Below are 23571 nucleotides of genomic sequence, written 5' to 3'. Positions count from 1 at the left end.
AGGGAAGGAGGGGAGAAGGGGGGAACAAAAGGAAGGAGGTGGTAGAGGAAGGACCACAAGAGCTAGAGGGAAGGGGCCAGAGAGGATGAACAGGCCAAGGACTAACTCCCCAGGTTTTATCTCAAGGGCTCCTTCCATATTAAAAGAAGGGAGGCAGGATGGATGAGGGTATGGGTGGCTTCCTCAATCCCTCACTCACTCGCTCATTCTTGTCAGCACAAAAAAGGCGGGTGTGATGGCGTTTCTGCACCACAATGTAAGTGATTCCAGGCTGGTAGTCCTTTTCCAGTTTGATGCAGGCATCACGAATGGCCAGCAGCTCATAGTGGAGGATCTAGGCACAGGGTGAGGAGACAAAGGACATACAGCTCCTCTTGAGTTCACACATCTTTCTAAACTAAGGGGCTGACACATAATACAGCTTTTTGCTGTGTCCCTTTATAAGTTGACACACAATGATTAGAGCTGATGGGCCCTTCCTGCCTGAATCAGCCTTATATGCAGTTCACCTAATTTCCTATAAAACCTTGGCCAGGAGTCTTGGCATTAGCAGAGAGCACTTACCTGATTTTTATGCAAAGAGACCTAAATCAAGACACAGAACCAAGGTTCAGAGAGAAATCACCAAAATCACAATGTCCAAAGTAAGGTGACCTTCGGTATCAGGAGGATAGTGGGAGTTCCCCTGTGACCTCCAAAAGCAGACAAGGTTGGTACCGCCAGAAAGGAGCAGACACATAGTTCAGAGTGAGGTGCAGAGGGAGTAGATAAATTCTATCCTACAAAGAAGCAGGACTATAAGAAAACAGACTAGCTAAAGAAGCAGACACAAGTAAATAACCATAGGCAATAGGTGCCTTGTGGCCTTGGACATCAGATGTACGGAGTCAAAACTGTATGGTAGAGGTGGATAGAACTTACGATCAATTAAAACTAGGTTTAAACCCAAGTTTTATCTAGTTGTAGTTCCTTGAGCAAGTTACTTAACCCCTCTGAAGTCTCATTTTCTCTACAACTACTAAAGTTACTAGTAAGACCAGCCTCACAAAGCTTTCATGAAGACTAAAACAGATAATTAACTAAAGCGCAGAAAACCTAGCAGAGGCTTAATAACAGCTGACTACTTCGCTAAGGAGTTTGAATTTTAACCCGAGGCTATGTGAACTAGACATTTCTGAACAGAGAAGTGATATGATAAACTTATCTGGTATTTTAGGAAACACTGGATGCCTTGGAAGAAATTGAGCAGTAATGGTTAACAGCATGGACTTTGGAACCAGACCAATTTGTTTAAGTAAATCCCAGTTCCACTACTTATAACTTGAGTGACACTGAAGAAATCGCTTAACATTTCCAAGCTCCAGTTTTCTCATCTGTCAAATGGAATAATTATTATTTCATAGGGCTACTGTAAGCATTAAATAGAATGCATATGAAGTGCTTAGCACAGTTAATGGCACAGAAAAGGTACCCAATAAATGGTAGTTACATTATCAGTAACTGTGTCAAGGACACTAGTTCAGTTTACAAATTTCAACAACAAAATATGAAGGCTTGGCAGGCACAAAGAACAGAAGGAACATTATGAAGAAAGGTCAACAGCAGTGGCCTCCAGACAAGCAGCATCACCAAGGAACCTGTCAGAACTACAAATTCTAGTGCCCCATCCTAGACTCACTAAATCAGAAATTCTAAGGGTAAGCTCTGCAAAATGCTTTAACAGCCATCCTGATGATTTTGACGCACATTGATGTTTGAGAACCATTGGTCTAAAGAATCAGTGTTCAATGTGAACCAAATACTAACAGGCACTGAAGGTCTTTTTTTAGAAGAAAGGTCTACAGATGCTTGTACATACCACCTCTCAGTTGTGATCTCTGCTCCCAAATCTCTTTCATTTAGCCAAGTTCCAAGTGCTAATAGCTTAGAAAAGGAAGCAGTACTCTCTGCTGTGATTAGGCCCCCTGGCCTCAATACAGAAGGTATTTTCTACCTACTGTGGGCCCTACCTGAGGGAGCTGGCCTTCAGGAACCCCATCTCGGTAGAAGATGATACGGGTAGGCTTGAAGCGGGTGGACTTGTAGAACTGGATGAGCAGCTCACGCACCATGTAAGATAAGTCTTCAATGATCTCCTGCCGAGGTCTCTGCACCCGCACAGTAGCACAGTAACGGCTGGGGTGGGCATCCATACTGCCTACCACCTGACAATCAAAGCAGTAGAATAAGCCCCTAGAACCTCCACCCACCCAATGCTATCAGGCTGTGGGTCTGGGCAAAGGCTTCTCAGCAAGAAAACTATGTTATCGAATGAGTAGGGTTTTGGATTCAATGAGTCCTGGTTTCAATCTGTCCTATCACCCATGTTGAAGTTACTTAATCTTTTTCCTCCTTTCAAATGGAGATAAGAATAAGAACACCACCTATGTGCAGTGCTGTTATAGTACATATAAGGCACCTTGCACAGGGGCCTGCCCCACAGCAGGTACTTGGTAAGTTTGATTTCCCTAGCCCTTAGCCACAATCTTGTCATATTTTCCTGCAAGTGCTAATCTACCCAGGAACCATCGTGAAAACTGCTCCTGCAGGTGGTTGGAGTGACATCATTTTCAAAGGGGACAGTGACCAGAGCCTAGACTATCTGGCCACAAAAAAAAATAGGGATATGCACAATATAGGGTTTCCCTGCATCCCAGTCTGCCTGAAGAAACATGAGGGTTGAGGAAACATAAGCGAGAAGGAATCCCTCTAGCAATTCAGAAGTCCCTAGGGGACAGAGAGCAGAGAGGTTAAGAGAGGGATAAGAAAGAGCTAATCTACCAGGTGCATCAGGGGTAAGGACAGCCTTAGCAACCAATTAACTCCTCTAAAAGGGATTTCAGAAAAGAGATATGAACTACCAACCCCCAAAAGTGGTCAGGGAGAGAAAGAGATGAGCTTGGACAAAGAGCCGGAGTGATGGCGACTGGGCCAAGTCTCTGGTCACAGCTTACGCTCCCATTGCTCTCAGTGGGCAGGGGGCAGGGAGAAGACATCATACAGTTAATTTTATGAAGACACCACAGGAGTGGTTAATGGGGATGATCTGGAAGTAAAAGTTCTTATGGAGGGTCAAGTGCCAGAGCTAAGGGAATGTGTAGTCTTGGGAGCTCAGACCTAAGAGAACCGTATGAGGAAGTTGAAGACTGTAACTCACTGCTGTGATAGAAGGTTTTTTCCCATCCCCTGCTGGGGGGTGTGTAACATCTGCTCCCAGGAATATCACTGGCTGCTGAAAGACTGCAGAGCTAAACAAGGAAGAGAAAACAAATGGTGAGGAGATGCATCTTCTCTTCCTGGCACCATCTAGCACCCACTTTGGTCCTCTCTCCCTTGTGCCTGACTCACTCTGCCTGGGTGGGGTCCTATCTTTTCATCAATCCCCAGAATGGTACCTTGCTTGAAATGGGCAAGTGGGCAATAGAGTTCATACCGCTGGTGTGGGACTAGGATGTTGTTTATGCCACCAAGTTTGACATTGATCTTCAGGCAGAGGTTGGACAGAGTCTGAGGAGAGGTCTTGACCACGTTCTTCACTTGCACACACTGTGTAGCCATCCCCAAGAGTGTATCTCCAACACGTTTCACCTCAGCTATGAGCAGGGAGAGAAGTGATTAGTACATTCACAAATGCTTAATGAATGTCTACGAGATCCAGGAAGTATATGAGGTGCTAGGGACCACAATGGGGACCAGAAACCCATAGGGCCCCTACTCTTAAAGTGCTTACTCTCTAGTGACCAATTTTAAAAATAATGAAAAATACAAGAGGGATAAATGCTACAATAGAAAACTTCATGGCACTATTACAGCTTTTAATGGGGGGTAATAACCTAGCCAGGAAAGAACTAAGTACTGATTGAACTGAAATCTTAAGGTAAAGAAGGACCTAGAAGAGGGGGGAGTTTGGGAGAGAGCAATGCAGGCAGAGGGAACAGCATGCGAACACACACTGATAGGAGATAGCATTATATGTCTGAGAAACTAAAAGGTCAAGGCAACTACAAAGGAGAACAAGGGGACTGACCTAGGGAAGAAATGAGGAGAGCTTGTATTAACAAGGCAGTTGATGAGATAGAGAAGAAACAAACAGATTCAAGAAATATTTAAAAGACTCAGAGTATCTATGTAGGAAAAAATCACTTTTATGGATAACTTCTGTGTTTCTTGCTTTTGTAGTAGAATGGATAGATCATAAACTCTTTTTGAGACATTTTGAGTTTAAAGTGCTTTTTGGTCATCCCAGTGAGGGTATCAACTAGGCACCTGGGTATTGTAGTTAGAAGCTGAAGAGTAGTCAAACGGAGATGAAAATTTGTGAGCTACTTAGGTACGGGTAAGTGAAGGCATGATCTTAATGGGATTACCAAGGAAGAGAAGAGAATAAAAAAAAGAGAGCTTAGTCCTGAATCTTCAGGAACTCCCAATATTTGCAGAATAGGAAGAAGATGGGTCTGCAAAGGAGAAAAATCCAGAGAACTAAGAGGAAGATCAAGACAGCTGTAGCATGAATGCCAAGGGAAGAGAGTTTCAAGTAGAAGCAAGTGTTCAACAAAGTCAAGTGCTGTTAAGAAGTCAGGTAAAATGAGGACCAGAAATGACCTTTGGATTTAGTGTTATGAAGGCAAAAAATTAAATACAGAGGCAACAACTATTTTGGTAATATAAAGTATTAAGAAGGAGACATAGAATCAATGAAGGGTTAGGTATATTTTCAATGGTAGAGACTTGAGCATGTTTAAGAGGCTAAAGGGATCCTTTTCACTTCCAAGAGAGATGGAGTAGTTAGCGGTAAACCAGTGCTTCTACAGAAAGCATTCAGAAATGTCAGATAAAATACAGAAATTGTCTTTTTGAGGGCAGTAGAGGGGTACCAATAAGAACTGGAGGGGCTAACACTCCAGAGAGGGAATCTCACAGAGGTGAGCTCTCTTCTGCAGCTGCTTCTGTCCTGGGCACATCTGCTGATTCTGGGTGTGGGCAGGGAGCTGAGATTCCAGGCTTTGCACCAGCGAGGAACCACTGACAGGAAGCAGAGAAAGCAACAGTTTCTGGCAGAGACAGATCAGTTCTAAATATGAAAGGTTTTAAAAAAATATTTAAAAGAAAACACAGATTAGTATCTTCATGACCTTGGAATTTCTTAACTAAGACATGGAAAATACTAGCCATAAAGGAAAAATATTGATAAGTGGGACTACATTAAAATTTCTGTTCAACAAAAGATACCTTTAAAAAGTAAAAACGCAAGCCACAGAGAAGATGTATAATACACATACACATTCAATAAAGAAATTATAAAGAATAGTTATCAATAAGGAAAAGATAGTTTTGTCAATTAAAAACAAAGAAAAAGACTGAAGCAGACACTTTACAAAAGACACTAGTGAAACAGCCAATAGACATATAGTTACTCCACCTTACCAATTATCAGAGAAATAAAATTAAAACCACAATGCATTATCACCAAACACCCCCAAGAATAGTTAAAATGAAAGAGACAGCCCTGACCAGTGTGGCTAAGTTGGTTGGGAGTCCTCCCGCAAAGTGAGAGGTCGCCAGTTTGATTCCCGGTCAGGGCGCATGCCTGGTTGTAGGTTCAGCCCTGGTCAGGGCATGTAGGAGAGGCAACCAGTCTGTGTCTCTCTCTCTCACACCAATGTTTTCTTTCCCCCTCTTTCTCCCTTCCTTCCCCTCTCTAAAAATAAATAGCCCCAGTCATCCGGCAAACCGAAAGGTCACTGGTTTGATTCTTGGTGGGGGCACATGCCTGGGTTACAGGTTTGGTCCCAGGCCAGAGCACATTAGTAAGGCAACCAGCGGATGTTTCTCTCTCACACTGATGTTTCTCTCCCTCTCTTTCTCCCTCCCTTCTCCTCTAAAATCAAAATAAAAGTTTAAAAATAAATAAATAAAATCCTAAAAACAAAAAAAGAAAGAGACCCACTTGGGGTCTCTTTACCAATACCAAGTTTGATAAAGAAATATCTAAATTCTCACACACTCCTGGTGGAAGTGTAAATTTGTACACTTAAAATCCCTCCTAGGTATACACCCAATAAAAATGGTATGTATGTCCAAAGGACATGCACAAGAAAATTCAGTAAAGCATTATTTATAATAGTAAAAACTGGAAATACCCCAAATATGCCCATAAATGGTAGAATGGATAAATGCATGTAAATTGTGATATATTCACATGATGTAAAATTCTAACAAATTACAAGTACACAAACATGGATGAATCTCACAAACAATATTGAATGCAAGAAGCCAAACACAAATAGGTACATAACATATGATTCCATTCACATAAAGCTCAAAGACAGGCAAAGCTAATCTATGGTGTTGGAAGCCAGTAAGACAGTGACTTCCACTGATCGGCAGTTGCAGTAACTGGGAGTTTGGGGTTGTGGTAATATTCTGCTGCCAGACAGAATTGGGTACATTGGGTACTGCTTATACTGTGTGAATTTTGTGAAAATTCACCGAACTGAATACATAATATTTCTATATTTATATTACACTTCAATAAGAAGTTTTCATTAAAGCCTTGGCTGGGTGGTTCAGTTGGTCTGAATGTCATCCTGTACTCCAAAAGGTTGTGGATTTGATCCCCAGTCAGGCACACTCACGAGGCAACTGATCGATGTTTCTCTCTCTCTCTCCCCAACTTCCTCTCTAGCTAAAAATCAATAAAAAGCAACCCTGGCTGGTGTGGCTCAGTGGCTTGAGCGCTGGCCTGGGAACAGAAAGATCACTTGTTCAACTCCCAGTCAGGGCACATGCCTGGGTGGTAGCCCAGATCCCCAGCTGGGGGCATGCAAGAGGCACTCGAACACATCATGTTTCTCTTCTTCTTTCTCCCTCCTTCCCTCTCTCTCTAAAAATAAATAAATAAAATCTTTTTTAAAAAAATCAATAAGAAACATATCCTTGGGTGAGGATTAAAAGTAATACATTAAAAAATTATGTTAAAAAGTGACAATAGTATTAATTTAGTGGAGAGAAAGAAGTTAAAAATACTAAGGAAAGGACAAGGTCTGGTAGATCAAAACTGGGCAAATGTCACACTGTCCTTCTACACTCTCAGGGCAACTACAAGGCGACTGAACTTAGTTTGACCATCAGAGACAATTCCATTCACTTGTCCTCCCAGGAGAAAAGATGAAGGGTCTTTAGAAGAACGTGACTGCTCCTCTTATCTGCTAATTTAATTCCTAGGCAGATAACTCCATTGTCTAAGTGGTATAATCAAGGAACAGCATGTAAGTAGAAGAAATCCAAGGTCCTAATAAAGGCATTAGGACTGCAGAGGTGTGACATTACTGACTCCAGGGAAGGGAAAATTCTCCGAGTAAGCATTGCCTTCTCCAAGCATGATATATACCCCAGGCAAGCAAAATCATTAGATTCTCCCTTTAATGGAGGGAGCCAGAAACATGGATATTTACTTAAGGCAGTTCTCCTAAAAGGTGTTTTTATTTGCCATCCAAGGACCATAAGTTTAAGGCCAAGAGGGACATGGATCAGAGATCAACCAACTGCCCTCCATAAATATTGAGTATTATGTCAGAGGAAGGCTCTACCTTAGGTGTACATATTCGGAGGGAAGGTTTCAGAGCAGATTCAGGTCTACTCTATGCTCAAAATAATATCAAGCACAACAGTAACTGATCAGAGACCTGACAAAATTTCTAGAAGAATCCAGAGAGATCAGTTCATCCTCTAGGTGGAATGACAAGAGAAGGCTTCAAGGAATAAGTACAATTAAACTGGGACTTGTAGGATGAAGAGAATTTTAAGGGGAAGGTAGAGGATAAGAAGTAAAGTACTTAGATATTCCAGGCAAAGGCAAATGATGTGAGCAAAACCAGAGATTGGAAAGCACAAACAAGGAATGAGCATTTAGAGTATCTACTATGTGCCAAGATTCATGTTAGATGCTCCTTTATATAAAATTAATTCATGAGGCTCAGAAAGATTAGGCAGTTTGCCTCACCCAGGAAACTGGCATAGCCAGGATTAAAATCCACTTCTTTCTAATTCCTGATCTTTCCTGTATGTGTGGCAATGGGAAAAGTGCAAGATAAAGCTAAAAAGGCTAAACTAAGATCAGGGCTCTGAAAACCTTTTTATCTCGTGAATGGGGACTAAAGGATTTTTGGAGAGTACGGCTAGGAAATGTTTAATCCAATAACAAAATCAAGAAAGATTTAAGAAGAAATGTTAGAACTAAATTGAGAAATACGGGTGGAGAATAGGAAATACACCTTAAAACTATAAAAAACACTGGAGCTGAAGCAAAGAGAAGACAAGCTGCGCCCAAAGTTTGGATGGAGGCAGCCAGAAGCAATGGTGATGCCAAAGACAGAAGAGAAAAGTCAAGGAAAGACTTATTGGTAGACAGGAACAACAAGCTACTAAAAAGATGGTCCACCAAAGCACTTTATACAGGCAAAAACTACGTCTACTTTTGTCACCAATGCATTCAGGATCTAGCAGTGTCTCACACATAGTAGGTCATCAATGAATTCTTAATGAAGTAAAGGAGAGCGGTCATAGAGATAGATGGAGCTAAAGAGAGATCAAGGGTTGGATCCAGATATTGATAATACATTACAACATATAATAATAGGTGATGACTGAAGCAACTGAATGCATGAGAATTTAACTAAAATGTAAACAGAAAAAGAGGGAGAGTACAGAAATCTGGACATATCAGGCATTCCTGCTAATAACAAAAATAAGGAGAGAGAGGAGAAAGTATAAACAAGAGAAAAGAATTGAGAAAGGTTACTGGTGACCCTGTGGAGGCTTTAGTGAAAGGTAAAAGTAAAATAGATGAAAGAGGCGAAGGATAAGTGGCCTGTGAGGAAGTGGTGTACTCATTCAAAAGTCTGATTAACAAAAATAAGAAAATAGGGAGATAAAAGCTAAAGGAGATGGCAGATTATGTAATGTGTTCTAAGGTGGGAAATCTGAAGATGCTTAAGGGTTAAAGGGTAGAACTCCCAAAGGTGGCCAGATGGGATGGGAACAAAGACACACACAGGTTGCGCAATGTAAGAAGAGGGACATCTCTTCCAGAAGAGGTAGAAAGAGAAAAGGGAGCAAGAAAACAGTACTGAGCCAATGATGTACAGTCATTCCTATTCTTGAAAGAGAGGGGAAAAAAGAGAAAAAGCCTCCCAGAAAGTCCAAGTCCTTCCCAGGCATTAACAGAGCTGCCACACACTCTCCTTGGGTGCGCTGTACTACGTCTTGAGAGACAACGGTCTCCTCAGCACAAGAATGGGGACTAACCCATCTGTGTGTCTGGCCCAGCTTAGCCTGGCATAAAGACCAGCAAGCACACAGAGGACCCTAGTAAATGTTACTGGGATAGAGTGTGAGCAGGTAAACAGGACCTGCTTACAGGTGTCAGTGGCTCCTACAGGCTGATATTTCTCCTCTAAGAGGGGGCACTGACATTAAGGAACAGCTCAGCTCTGGCTAGAGCCAAGAATCCACATCTAGTCCTGCCTTGGAGCCTCCAGGGAACAACCCTGAAAAGAGTCCTATCATCGTTACCACGGGCCCAAGAGAACTGTACCATACACTGGCGTCTTCCCTGGCAGGATGACGATGATGAGCTGCAGCCCAGAGTAGGTGTTCTTGAGGTGCCGGAACATGGGCTCCACGCTGTCTGCCCCCTGCGCATATTTGCAGAAGCAAGGCTGGCCCTGGATGGGCATCCCTGCATCCTTGGAAATCTTCCGCAGCTGGTCTGTGAAGTTCCTGTAGTACAAGTATGGTCATAACAGGAGACAGTTAAGTCCCACTTAAATACCTCTGACCAAATGCCTTTATCTTAGGCTCGTAGCACTATGACAGGTACTGAGATGAATGAGACATGATCGCAACTAGTGCCAAAAACATTTATGTTTAAGAAGTACAAGACAGAGCTTGCTAAAGGTTCAGTGGTACATGCCGAGAGCTGAGGGGGCTCAGAGATGGGACCTGAGGGAATTCTCAGGGTCCTTACAATCTCTGACTCAAAGCAGCTATTCCCGTGTTGTTATAAGTAAACAGAAATAGGAAGATGCCCTCTTTGCTCAAATTAAAGTAAGGTTCCAACAGGGGCTGGAACACAGGAGATGCTCAGTAAAAATGAGCTCCCTTCTCCCCTACTGTTTCTTTGAGGCTAAGAAAAAGAAAGAGTAATTAAACAAACCTCTTATCTTTGCTTTAGGGCTATACCCTGGGAAAGGAAGACAATGTTAGAAGAAAGGGTACACATGTAATAGATTTAAAAAATTAAGCTACATAAATATGACAGGCTGAAATGAATAGCAGGAAATTTGTGAAAATCCTGCATTTTGGTTAAAAGCAATAATGCCCTGGCCAGGTGGCTCAGGTGGTTGGAGTGTTATCCCATACACCGAAAGGCTGCAGGTACAATCCCCGGTGAGGGCACATGCCTGGGTTGTGGGTTCAATCCCCAGTCAGGGTATGTATGGGAGGCAACCGATTGATGTTTCTCTCTTTCTCCCTCCCTCACAAATTAATAAACGTATCCTTTAGGTGAGGATTTGGGGGGAAAAAAAAAAAAAAAGGAAAGAAAGAAAAGAGCCCTGGCTGTTGTGGCTCAGTGGACTGAATGCCAGCCTGCAAACTAAAAGGCTGGCAGTTCGATTCCCAGTCAGGGCACATGCCTGAGTTGCGGGCCAGGTTGGGGGCATGTAAGAGGTAACTGATTGATGCTTCTCTCTCCCTTTCTTCCTCCCTTCCTCTAAAAAAAATAAATAAATTTTTAAAAAAGGCAAAGCAATAATGTACAAATAGAGAAAAAAAGCAAATTGTTTAGAGGATGCTACTATATAGTATATAAATATGCTGTAATATGTAGTGAGAAAATATTTTTCACATATTTAAAAACCACAAGACACTGCTATGTAAAATTTAGTATCATTTATATACACATGGGTATAAATTGGATAGGAAAGTTATAGGAATTCATGAGTAGCTACATCAGAAGGGAGAAATGGGACCAGCATGAGAGATATAAAGGAAAGGTCAAATTTATGTATAATATTGTATCTACTTTAAAAAAAATAATATGACATAACAGGATAATGGATACATGGGTGTTTGCCATATTATTCTAATTTTTCAAAATAAATCTTAGAATAAAGAAATACAACCTAACCATATTTCATGTAAATTAAGAGCCACCTCTCTGATAGGCTATTAACAGTATATTTTTTTTTCCCATTTCTCTTCCATTATATATAATTGCAATGTAGCCACTAAGAAAACCAATGTGCTACTAGGTTCCAACTAATAGTGTGTCTCTACTTCAAGGAAACTGGTAGTCCCAATCTTCTCTCTACTACTAGATCATTTGCAATATTGTGTCCAGTGCTGGGGGCCACAAGTGTTGAGTGAAGTCTAAAATGGGGAAGGTCTTGAAATTTTACACTAAAAATTATATTTCTCTCTCAAGTATAGGGGCCTCTTCAACCAAAAAAAAAGAAAAAAAATATCTGAGGGTTGGCCCTAGTACTGCCTCATCCACGGAACAAGGGAAAGACACAAGACTAAGGGAGATGTGCATACAGAATAGAGCTACCAACAAGGTAACACAAAGGCATAAAGGTAGAGAGCTGGGAGCATTTCTAATACTGCTAAGGACCAGGCTTCCAATGCTAGGCCAAGGCTAGAAGGAGCCTGGCTTAAATGGGGTTGAAATACCAAAAACCCAGGAGAGGGTACAAGAGGAACCCATTTAAAACAAACTACAAATGTGATGGTAGTAGCTGGTTACCTGTGAGGAGAGGGGAGAAGGGGCGGGGGGTGCACACAGGGAAACCAGAGTCCCCATATTCATCAAAGCCAACTGAACCCACCAGGCGCACATCTCTATTATCCTTACAACTGTTCAAAGTGTTCAGTTCCACCAACTCTTCCTCAGCCTCACAGTAAACTAACCCCATCCCAGATCCAGAGAAGAAACCACCACTTCAACATGCTGCAGGAGCTACCAAACTGTACATTTTAAATGAGTGAATTTTGTGGTATTTGAAATATATCTCAAAAAAGCTGTTTAAGAAAAAAAACAAACAACTGCAAGGGAAGAGCCATGGACTTCTTCCACTTAATTCATTCACTCACTTGAGACCACTATTCCCCTACCCTGTTCCTTTAAACCCCACGGCTGTATCCTTTTCCTCGCCACTATCTACCCTGGCCCCTCAGCCACAGGTGGTGGCGGCGCAGAGGCCTTTACCACTCATGTTCACCCGATTCAGGTTATGTGGACCTGGCTGAACAAATTTTATGCAAAGAGAGGACAGCTCAGAGGACCAGCTGAATAAGTTGCTCTTTTTTGTTTCCAATTAGAAATGTAAGCTTTGAAGCCTCAGATCTGATTTGATCCCAACTCTGACACTCTCTTGATATGCAAACTTTGTACAAGTTACTTAACCTCTTTGAGCCTCAGTCTCCTGAAAATGGAAATACCACCACCTACTCACTGTGAAGATGAAATAAAAAAACATGAAATTAGGTACAATGTTGGCAGAGACGCTATAGTCATTTCTATTATTTATTACTATGTTAATAATTATAACAAAAAAATGATTCAGGATTCCCTAGGAGATTCATGCCCTGAAATCATCATCTCTGAAAAGAGATGGCTCCTTATCAAGACTCCTGGTCACAGACTGGCAGAAAAGGAACAGGCACAAGTTTGAGTCAGACAGCACAAGGAGGCAGAGTCAAAAATGAGCAAGAGCACACCACAGGTCAAATCTCGGCCTCCAGGGGGCAGGGGAAAGGAGGCAACCTCGGGTCCTTCCCCCACCCTTCCATCCATACACCCAGACCTCCTTACTTGAGCACTTCTTCTCGACACTGCTTTTGGGGTGCGAAGCAGGCGATGGCCCAGACTTTGATCTCAATCCCGTTGTAGAACTGCTTCCCCCGCATGTCCCAGACACCCTGATTGGGTGTGGCGATGGCCCGGTTCTGGGGTAAGCAAAGGGGGCGTCCAGGTGAGCCTCGTGGGTAGGGAGCAAAAGCCCTTGGCTATAAATCCCAACCTCCCCCCAAAATGCCCCAGAGATGTTGTCTGCCCTGACCCTGCTCACCCGGCCGCCATACTGCAAGATGGGAGCCGGCAGCACTCGTCCCGTCACTTCCGTCATGTCATCCTTCACTTTGATGCCAAATTCCTGGATGTAGGGGTCTAGGTTATAGCTGGCATTCTTCATCTGCAAGACACAACAGGGGCTCTCAGGAGAGCAGCCACTTGGCAATACCGCTCACCCTCTGGGTCCCAAGTAGAACGCCCCGGGCAGCTGAGAGTGGTGAGAAATAGCCCTAAAAATGGGGGTAAAGTGGAGGATGGTGTAAGTGGGGGTGGATAACACAGGGAAGTAATATAAAAGGGGGAAAAAAGGAAGCAAAGTAGCTACAGGGTCAAGAAGCAAAAGGAGTCCTATGGAGTTCCAGGCAACAAACCTAGACTTGTGTCCTACTGAGAGTCCTGTCAAGGTAGAAAAGCAACTACGCTACCAGGGGCCCCAGTGACTGAACAACCGAGCACATGTTTCTCTGAAGCTCCACTGACCAGGCGGCTGATCTCCTCCTGTCTGTCTGGGGCCGACCTAGCTGTAGCCTTTATCATGGTTGAAGTCTGGTTGTCCGTCAGCTTCTTAATGCAGCGCTGCCCAGCCACAATGTTACAGACCTGAGGAAACAAGAAGGATAAGTAGCTCTGGCTGGAGTTCCGTCCACCCTATATTCTGAGCCCCACAGTAAGGGGAGAGACCTTGCCTGGCAGGCCTGGGAAGGAGACTGCAAAATCCCTTGGGCATACAGGTACGTTAGAAAATATCCATGTGCAATACCAAAGACAATATAGCTACTTTGTGATTAAGAGCTAGGGATCCAGGACCAGATCTGGGCTCAGGTCACATATGTTAAATGGGGAGAACAGTAACAATCTCCTGGGCTATTCAGAGACTAAATAAAATAAACCACTTAAAGAACTGAATATAGTTCCGGAACACAGAAAATACTCAGTAAATTGCAGGATAACTTATTATTTACAAAAGGCCCCAGCATAGAGCTCTTCCAATACTGAAAAACTCAATATACACACACTGGAATCCTAAAGTAGTGAGCAGCTCTCCAATGGCGGCAGGTCATCTGTCGCTCCATCCTGAAGCCCACCAAAAGAATGACGGACAGCCGTTAACTCTTGGGCCCCAGCCTACAGATGATCACTATACAGATCGCTGTCTCAGTTGACTGACAGCGTCTTCTGTTGGTGCGAAAAATATCCTGCCATTTGGTCCCTCTATTTTGGGCCAAGAAGAATACAGTGGAGATCAGAAAAGACTTTCTAGTGATATACAAGACTTCCATTCCCCAATATACTATATTCAAGATGCCACGGACAGAAAGCCTTTTGGCAGAGTAGAGAAGGCCAGAAGGTTTGGAAGACTTGAGCCTGAAGCCCAGCTTTGCCATATCTAGGTAATGTTACCTTGGGCAGGTCTAGGTCATTTAACTGCCTCTTTATTTTCAGTCACTGGGTAAAAACACTGTCCCATGAAGTTGTTGTGAGGATTTAGAAGAAATGAAATATAAAACTTGTTTCCACAGGGCCAGCACTATGAAAGTACTGGTTCTCATCCTAATTTGCATCAGAGTTCATAATGAACAATAGTCAGGAAAACCAGGACAAGGTCATCTACCATTAAACTCTGTGTCCCAAAGGAATACACAAATTACTAAATTCAGTTAACAGAAATCCAGAAGTAAAATTTGTGAGGTTAGTCTCCTGAAGGCACCTTAAAGTTGTAGCACTCTCTACAGATGATTTCAGCTACAGAATCTTAGCCACACTAAGAAAAGGACTAAAGCAGGGATGTGGAGAAACTGGAACCTTTGCTGACAGGATGAAAAATGGTACAGCTACTATGGAAAACAGTATGGTGATTCCTCAAAAAGGTACACACAGAATTACCATATGATCCGGTAATTCTACTTCTTGGCATATACGCAAAAGAAGTGAAAGCAGGGACTAAAACAATTATTTGTACACATATATTCATAACAGCATTATTCACAATAGCTAAAAGGAGGAAGCAACCGAAGCATCTGTCAATGAATGAAGGGATAAACAAAATGTGGTATACATATACAATGAATTATTTAGCCTTAAAAAGAAAGGAAATTCTGACCTATGCTATAACATAAATGAACCTTGAAGACATTATTTGAAGTCCAAAAGGCCACATAGTATGTAATTTGATTTATATGAAACATCCAGAATAGACAAATCCGAAGAAACAGAAATAGATTAGTGATTACTAGGGGCTGGAGGGCGGGGGTGGGGCAAATAGTAGGTGACTTATAATGGGTATAGACTTTCTTCTGCGGGCGATGAAAATATTTTAGTATCAGTTAGTGGTGATGGTTGCATACTGTGGAAATACTAAAAAACCACTGACTTGTGCATTTAAAGAGAGTTAATTTCATGGTATGTGAATTATATCTTGATAAAGTTATTCTTAAAAAAAAAAAAAAAAATCCCACCAGGCTATAATAGCCTACATCATTTGACCCTGAACCTCTCCCCCAAAATCATCTACTACTTTCCTTCTCATATACTACATGCAAGCCAGCCACCATGGCCTCTGTCTATTTCTCAAAAAGATCCAAGCTTCCAGCTGCTTTACAGCTTTTATACTTGCTATTTACCTCGTGCCTCAGAGTCTATTCCCTTGGTTGTTACAAGGTTGGGTCTACACAATAACTGAAGTGGCTCTCCAGCCCCCTCCACCCTTACATCTATCCCCTTAACCTGTTTTATTATTCTTATAGCACTTACCACCATCTGAAACTATCTTATTTATCAATTTATTGTCTATCTCCCCCTTCTAGAATGTAAGCTCCATGACAGCAGGGACCTTGTCTTGTTAATCTCTACATTCCCGGCACCTAAAAGAGTATATGACACATAGCAGGAGCTCAATAAAAATTTGTTAAGTAAACAATAGTAAAAATCAAAATATAAGTCATATATAAATTGTTCACCTTGGAAACTGTTGTTTAAACAGACGTAATGTTACTTGGTTAACAAGACTCAACCAGTAGCAGATATTACCTAAAGCCTATCTACTTAGCTGAGATCATCCCTAAAGATCTCTGCTTACACCTCAGAGAAAATATTGCCTTCATCCCACTTTCTGTGCATCAGCACCCATTAACTAAATCAAAATTCTTGGGTTTTGGGATCTCTTCTCCCTTCAGTCCAATTTCCTCTAGTTAGTTCTGAAATCCCAGCAGCTCACAGAAGACTTGAGCTTTGGTCCTATTTGACTCCTGCTGCTGGAACAAAGTAATGTAATAGTCTAGGCTAATGCTTCTCCAAATTTAATGTTCGTATGAATCCTCTATGGATTCTGCCAAGACATTCTGATTCAGTAGGTCTGGTGGAACCTGAGAATCTGCACTGACCACACTCCGAACAGCAACCGACTAGACATGCAAGCAGTTAGTAGTAGTTTCTCATTAGATGTTTTGGTGAGTATGTAACTAGCCAAATGGTTCTATATTTGTATGCTGTAACTTAAGAAGTATTACTATTCTTTAACTGCAGGAATTCAAACATCTGTTGAAGCATAAAAATATAAAAAATGTTGGGGCTAAACTCTTTCACATTGACCATTAGGAAAATAGGATTCATATTATAATAGGTAAACATTCGCCTCCCTTTTCTGAAAAATAAGGTACATTTGTATCTCTAGGTTATTTAAGATCCCCAGCTTTGGAGGACAGAGAAAGAGAAATTAAGAGAACATGAATGTGAGTATCTGAAATCTCTGCCCTGAACAAACTAATTACTTATTAAGCAGTAAATACAGCTTTCACCTCTGCCTGGCAGCCCTGAAAAAAACATGAGAGCAGGATTGGAAATAAAAAAATTCAGTAGGTAAGAATGAGGCCTACATTTCACAGAATGACCTCATGCCTCTCAGAATGTCAGTTTTCCAAACTTCAAAATGAAGATGAGAGATTGCAAATGGAAGAACAGACCTCCGATGATCAGAGGGCAGACACAATGCGGGTTCCCCTGCCCAAATGCTACTTGGCAGCCTCACCTCTAAGGGCAGGTAGGTATGCTTTTGTTCCTGGCCAACTTGCAGGCAGGGCAGGTGGGGATACTTGAGCTGAAGGTTATATTTCTGCTTGAAATACTGTGCCACTGTGCACTCCACAGTCTGTCCACTCTCCAACTGCAAGGGGAACCTGTTTGGGGGAAAGAAAGGAGGTATCACAGCCCAGGATTAAATCCCAACTCTCTAGACCTACAATCATGGGAAGTCCCAGACTTGGTTTTATCCCTATCCGGCCTCTTTAGAGTGCTGCCACTCTTGGGAGAGCAGACAATACAGGGCTCCAGAAGAGAGGCAAGTTCCACAACCGTCAGGACCATACTTGGCTCACCTGTATTTCTAGTGTTGAGCATAAAGCCTGACACACAACAGGCACTCATAGTCCAGTACAGCCTGAGGTCAAGAAGGTAGACGAAATCAGTGAGAGCTTCCCCGAGGTCTAGCCCATGAGCTGTCTTTCTCAGTAGGCAAAATAAGTTGAAAGAGATTCTGACATTTACAGAACTGATATAGGAGTCAAGGGAAGGTGCCTGATCTATGGTAAAGGCACACAGGGGAAAGGTGGAGACCAAGAAGGTAAAAGTGGTAGGTGGAGTATCAATTGACCATAAGGTTGGGAGAGGGATGTCAAATTCCCTCAGCTTATTCAAAAACGGGGCCAGTCCAAGGCTCATGCTCAGGGTCAATGAGACAGGAGGGAGTGAAAGGAGTGTGTTGAAATATCAGCCCTCTTCCACCACTGGTATGGCTTAATAGCCTTGTCAACTTACGTCTGATGGCTGGCAGGGCGGCGGGTGACATTACACACGCGGTATTTCCTCTTCATCTGTCCACAGTGGGTCACTTCCACCTTCAGGCCTAGGATACACACACTGCTTGTCAGGGTTGAAATAGGTTGCTCTTGTTCCTAGGCTTGGTCTCTCTCTTGAACATATCTCAAGGGAATTCCCTTTTAGGGCTAAGGAGAAAGTAAGGCCGTTTTCCTGTCCTGCCTGGTTGGGTCCTTACCCTTAATCTCCTTGGTAAAGCGTACACGCTGAGAGTCCGTGAGTGGCTTGGGCTGCTCATCTATGTTCCTGATGTCCAACACCTCACACATGAACTCAATCACCGGCTGCGCCTTGTAGAAGGCAGTCGCTGAGACTGTGGGGACAGAGTAGGTCTAGCTCAGCTGAGGTTCTCTCTTCCAGAATAAATGGAGGTACTGCTCTTCACACCCTCTTCCTTATAGGGCACTGGGATGGGGGAGGGGTCCCAGGGCTGTAGGGGTTAGACTAGGAGTGTGGTTGCAGAGCTGGGAGGGATAAGGCTGGGAGCGTGGTCACTGGACTCAGGGTGCCCCTGGCTCCATTGCTCTCCCCACTCACCATCAATGTTGAGCATCATCTTCCACATGGCAGGGCGCACAGACTGGTGAAAGCCGAACCAGACCTCGCGCCCACCCCCCAGCGGGTGGTAGTAGCCCTCAGGCGGTGAGAAGAAGGAGCGGCCCACAGGGGTGTACCTGGCAGGGACAGGCAGAGAACTGGTCCCTCGGGCACAGGCCCCCACCCTGTGAGGCATCCTGGGCACGGAGGAGCCCTGGCCTGGAAGGCAGGACACCAGGGCTTTAATTCCAGCTCTGATCCTTTACTAGTTGTGTAACTGACCTTGTGAAAGTCTCTACCCTTTCTCTGCCCTGAAGGGACAGATGGGGTGCAGCCCAAAGATATCTAAAAGGGACAGGGCCAATGGTTTAAACCATCTAGATGTATTTACATGCTTGCCTGGCATATGGTAGGGCTTCAAAGAATATTTTGTTTGAAAGACACACTGTAGAACCTTAGTATGTGCTCATTCCCCTCCGCCCCCCACAGCAGTTCTGACACCAGCAGTAGCCCAGGTATGAACTATGCCCAGTACCTCATGGATGCCAGGTGCCGCATGGCCACATCCAAGGCTTGCACAGACTCCAAGGGAACAGGGATCTGGCCACTGACCAGGGCCTCATGCAGCATGCGCCAGCTCACAATGGCTAGCCACTTGATGGAGACCTTGAATATTCGATCCTTCCCTTCCCCAGGAATTGTCACCTCAAAGTCAACCTTCAGTGGAGAGAAAGAGGTAAAGGATTGCCAACGCTTTTCCACAGGCCAACATTCTCTGCCCTTTCTCAACTGTCCTCCACCCCATGGATTTGCTAAGACTCTGCCCCTTAAGCTGATAGGGGCTCACAAGGAAGACTTCAGAGTAAATGCAGCCCCTTGGTCTCTAGCCACCTTGCCTCAGTGCTTCTTTCTCACCTAGCAGAAGGTCCTTAAGGCCCAGGTCTATATTAAGCCTACTCTCAATCTATCTAAAACAGGGATGGACATACAATAGGCTAAATAAACATCAGCACCTACCCATCCTTCACCTTAAAACACGAAAGATGAAAGGGATCTCTGGACTGTCAGACTCAAAAGAGGCTTATATGAGCTCTGTCCCACCCCAGGACCCCTGACCCAGGTCTAGCCTGACTCCCACCTTACCCGTTCATTGCCAATGGGTAGCGCTGTAACAGTGTAAATGTTCTTCTTTCCATCATACACGGGCTTGCGATCACCAAAGATCTGAGGCTTGAAATGCTGGACCATGTATTCCACCACTTCCCTGTGAGGGACAGGAACAGCCTGAAACAGCTGAGAGACTACCACTTCAAGCTTTTGGAAGTAATTCGAAGTTCAGGCAATATCCTACCTACTACATTCTCTCCTAGCAGCTACTTTTAATCTCGTCTACTCTATCGCTGTGCTTCTCAAACTTCAATGTTCATATGAATCACCTGGAGATCTTATTAAAATGCAGATTCTGACTCAGTGGGTCCAGAGCAAAGCCTGAAATTCTACATTTCTAACATGCTCCCAGGTGATGCTTCTGGTCTTCACATTACTTAAGCTCTAAAGGACCTGAGAGAGTAAGTGCCTTCTGAGCAGAAAGGGAGGCTGAGGAGAGAAGGGCTTCCATCTTAGGGTCTATCCAGAGTCAGGAACAGAACTGAGGCTCCTCCAATTCCCACGCTGATAAGCAAAAAACATAGGCGGGGAAGAGATCTAAATTGGACTAGGAATAAGCTATGGAAGAACCACCTCATCTCTCCCATCTCTCTGAAGCCCTTAGGCCCCACCACCCTTGTTTTCTCTCCATTGTCCTCTCTTTTTAGATTTTACTTCCTGTCCTCTGCCTCTTAGATACCAAAGTATCCATCTATCCTTCAAAATCCCAGCCCATCCAACTACCCGACATCTTCACTTTCTAAACCAAAGCTTTTAACAACTACTGGATAAAAATGACTCAAAATGTATATTGGAAGCAACTGTAAACACATGGTTTCAATCCCAATTAGGCTTCAGTGCTACACAACATTTTTTTCTATGATATTGATCACTTCCATCCCTTACCAACTATGTCAAAACTTTTCTACTACCTTTTAAATCCAGAACCCATTTCTATCTATCAAGAAGCAACTCTCTAACTCTAAACAGGGTAAACCATAGTAAGGAAAGCCACCCTCAAGTTCCCAGACATACAACTGTATTTATATATGCGACCCTCTTCATTTTCTTTCCTCTCACACTTGAATCATCCTCCCATATAGTTTTTAAATTTACTCTTTATTGGTTTTTTTTCCATTTAGTCCCTTTATACCTCTTCCCCCCATATGGTTTTTAAACATCTGAAAAATATGTCCAATTTCACTCATTAGGGAAACATAATTTAAAATTAGACCAAAACACAGAAAAACAGACACACAGACCAAGAGAACAGAACTGAGAGCCCAGAAACCCACATGTGTGTGAAAAACTAATTTATAGCAAAGGAGCCAAGAATACAGAAAGGAGAAAGTCTCTTCAATAAATTGTATTGAGAAAACTGGACAGTGATATGCAAAAGAATGAAACGACAACTATCTTAAACTATACACAAAAATTAACTCAAAATGGATTAAAGGCTTTAATATAAGACTTGAAACAATAAAATACATAAAGACATAGACACTAAGCTTCTGGACATTGATCTTAGTGGTGTTTTTATGAATTTGACTCCAAAGTCAAGAGAAACAAAAACAAAAATAAACAAATGGGACTACATCAAACTAAAATGCTTCTGCACAGCAAAGGAAACCATCAACAAAACAAAAAGGCAACCAACTGAATGGGAGTAAACATTTGCAAATGATGTTTCTAATAAGAGGTCAATACCCAAAATACATAAAGAACACATACAACTCAATAACCAAAAAATAAACAAACAAATAACTGGGGGTAGAGGAATATAAGGAGGATAAATGGTAATGGAAAGGAATACAATAAAAAATAAATTTAAAAAACTGAATAAAAAAATGGGAAGAGGATCTGAATGGATATTTTTCAAAGGAAGGCGTATAGATGGCCAAAAGATACATGAAAAATGCTCAATAGCACTGATTATTAGGGGAATGCAAATCAAAACCATGAGACATCAATCACCTCACAACTGTTAGAATAGCTATGATCAAAAAAAGAAAATAACAAGTGTTGGCAAGATGTAGAGAAAAGGGAACCTTCGTACGCTGTTGGTGGAATTGTAAATTGGTTGCAGCCACTATAGAAAACAGTATGGAGGATCCACAAAAAAAGAAAAGAACTACCATATGACCCAGCCATTCCTCTTCTGGGTATTTATCCAAAGAATATGAAAACACTAATTCAAAGAGATATATGTATCCTAATGTTCACTGCACCGTTATTTATAATAGCCAAGATTTTGAAAACCATTAATGTTTATCAACCAATGAATGCATAAAGATATGATACAGATGTGTGTATATATATACATGTGTATATTGATATATATAGAGATCAATGATATCAAGAATATAAGTATATAGAACATTTTTCAATTGTACAGAATACAGAATCCTGTATACCTTATTCTGCACCTTGTTTTTTTCCTACTAAACAATATATTTTGGAAGAAGTATTAGTGTCTATCAATCCAAATGAATGGATAAAGAAGATGTAATATATATATATATACATAACTCATATATCAATATATCAATGATATATATAAATGGGATATTAATCAACCCTAAAAATGATGAAATATTGCCATTTGTGACAACATGGAGGGATCTTAAAGAGTATTATGCTACATGAAATAAGTCAGAAGGAAAAGGACAAAAACTGTATGATTTCACTCATACATTGAATATAAACCAAAAAATAATAAACAAAACAAAAACAAACTCATAGATACAGACAATATATTGGTGGTTACCAAGGAGAAGAGGGTCAAGGGAGGGCAAAATAGATAATGGGGGTCATATATATGGTGATGGTTGGAAACTAGACTTTTGGTGGTGAGCACACAATAGAGTATACGGGTATCAAATTATAACGCTATACACCTGAAATTCATGTTAGTATTAACCAATATTATGGCAATTTAAAAAAAAAAAGAAGCCAAACCATGAGTCTACTTATGAAATGGTATTTTTCAAGTGAATTAAAATTCTACAATAAAAGATGGGGAAAATAATCAAAAAATTAAATTCAAATAAACTTTCTACTTATCAAAATGTCAAAGATCAAAAAATACAATGTGCTGGTTTGGTGCAGATATAGCAAAGAGGCACTCTTAATAACTAGCTAAAGGGAGTATAAACTGATACAACTTACCTCATACAAACTAGCAATATCTCAAAATTTTTAAATGTACTGTGCCAGCAAATCCACTCCTAGGAATTTATCCTACAGATACACTCATACTTGAGTGCAAAAATGTATCTATATTTAATAATATTCAATACAGTTTCACTTTTGTAACAAGTTTAGACTCATCCTAAATGTTCCTCAATAGAGTTATTAAATAAGTTATAATTATCACATTCAATGGAATACCTATGGAGTTTTGAAAAACAACGAGGCAGATATGTATGTACTGGTATGTATTATTTTTTAAGATATATTGTTCAGTAGGAACAAAACAAGGTGCAGAATAAGGTATACAGGATTCTATATTCTGTACAATTAAAAAAATGTTCTATATACATATATTCTTGCATATGCAAAGAAAAATATCTGGAAGCATACTCAAGAATGGTAACAATCATACTAAAAAATGTTAACAATAGACACCTCTAGGGAAAGCAACGAGGGCATGGAAACCAGGGTGACATAAGACACTTTTCACTGCTATTCTTTTTGTAATATTTTAAATTTATTTACATTGTATATATATAATTTTCAAATACTAATAAAGTAAAATTTAAATAGAGCCCTGGCTGGTGTGGCTCAGAGGATTGAGTGCTGGCCTGTGAACCAAAGGTCGCCAGTTCGATTCCTAGTCAGGGCAC

General features: G+C 41.8%; 1 protein-coding gene across 1 annotated transcript in view; it reads right to left on the bottom strand.

The window, feature by feature from the left end:
- LOC129069306 (protein argonaute-1) overlaps positions 1-23571 on the bottom strand; it is a 37477-nt gene that overhangs the window by 7162 nt on the left and 6744 nt on the right. The window contains exons 3-16 of the mRNA XM_054571964.1: positions 19724-19844; positions 19116-19297; positions 18581-18717; positions 18222-18356; positions 17984-18071; positions 17199-17346; positions 13655-13774; positions 13173-13295; positions 12917-13050; positions 9635-9819; positions 3473-3632; positions 3197-3287; positions 2010-2204; positions 200-334 (exon numbers count right to left, since the gene is read on the bottom strand). Coding sequence (XP_054427939.1) covers positions 200-334; positions 2010-2204; positions 3197-3287; positions 3473-3632; positions 9635-9819; positions 12917-13050; positions 13173-13295; positions 13655-13774; positions 17199-17346; positions 17984-18071; positions 18222-18356; positions 18581-18717; positions 19116-19297; positions 19724-19844 — 1954 coding nt within the window. The remainder of the gene's footprint in view (positions 1-199; positions 335-2009; positions 2205-3196; positions 3288-3472; positions 3633-9634; positions 9820-12916; positions 13051-13172; positions 13296-13654; positions 13775-17198; positions 17347-17983; positions 18072-18221; positions 18357-18580; positions 18718-19115; positions 19298-19723; positions 19845-23571) is intronic.

Source organism: Pteronotus mesoamericanus, unplaced genomic scaffold, assembly GCF_021234165.1.
Source record: "Pteronotus mesoamericanus isolate MK-2021 breed Mesoamerican mustached bat unplaced genomic scaffold, CSHL_Meso_final contig_221, whole genome shotgun sequence".
Lineage (NCBI taxonomy): Eukaryota > Metazoa > Chordata > Mammalia > Chiroptera > Mormoopidae > Pteronotus > Pteronotus mesoamericanus.
The sequence above is the reverse complement of the archived record's forward strand: the minus strand, read 5'-3'. Positions and strand labels throughout refer to the sequence as shown.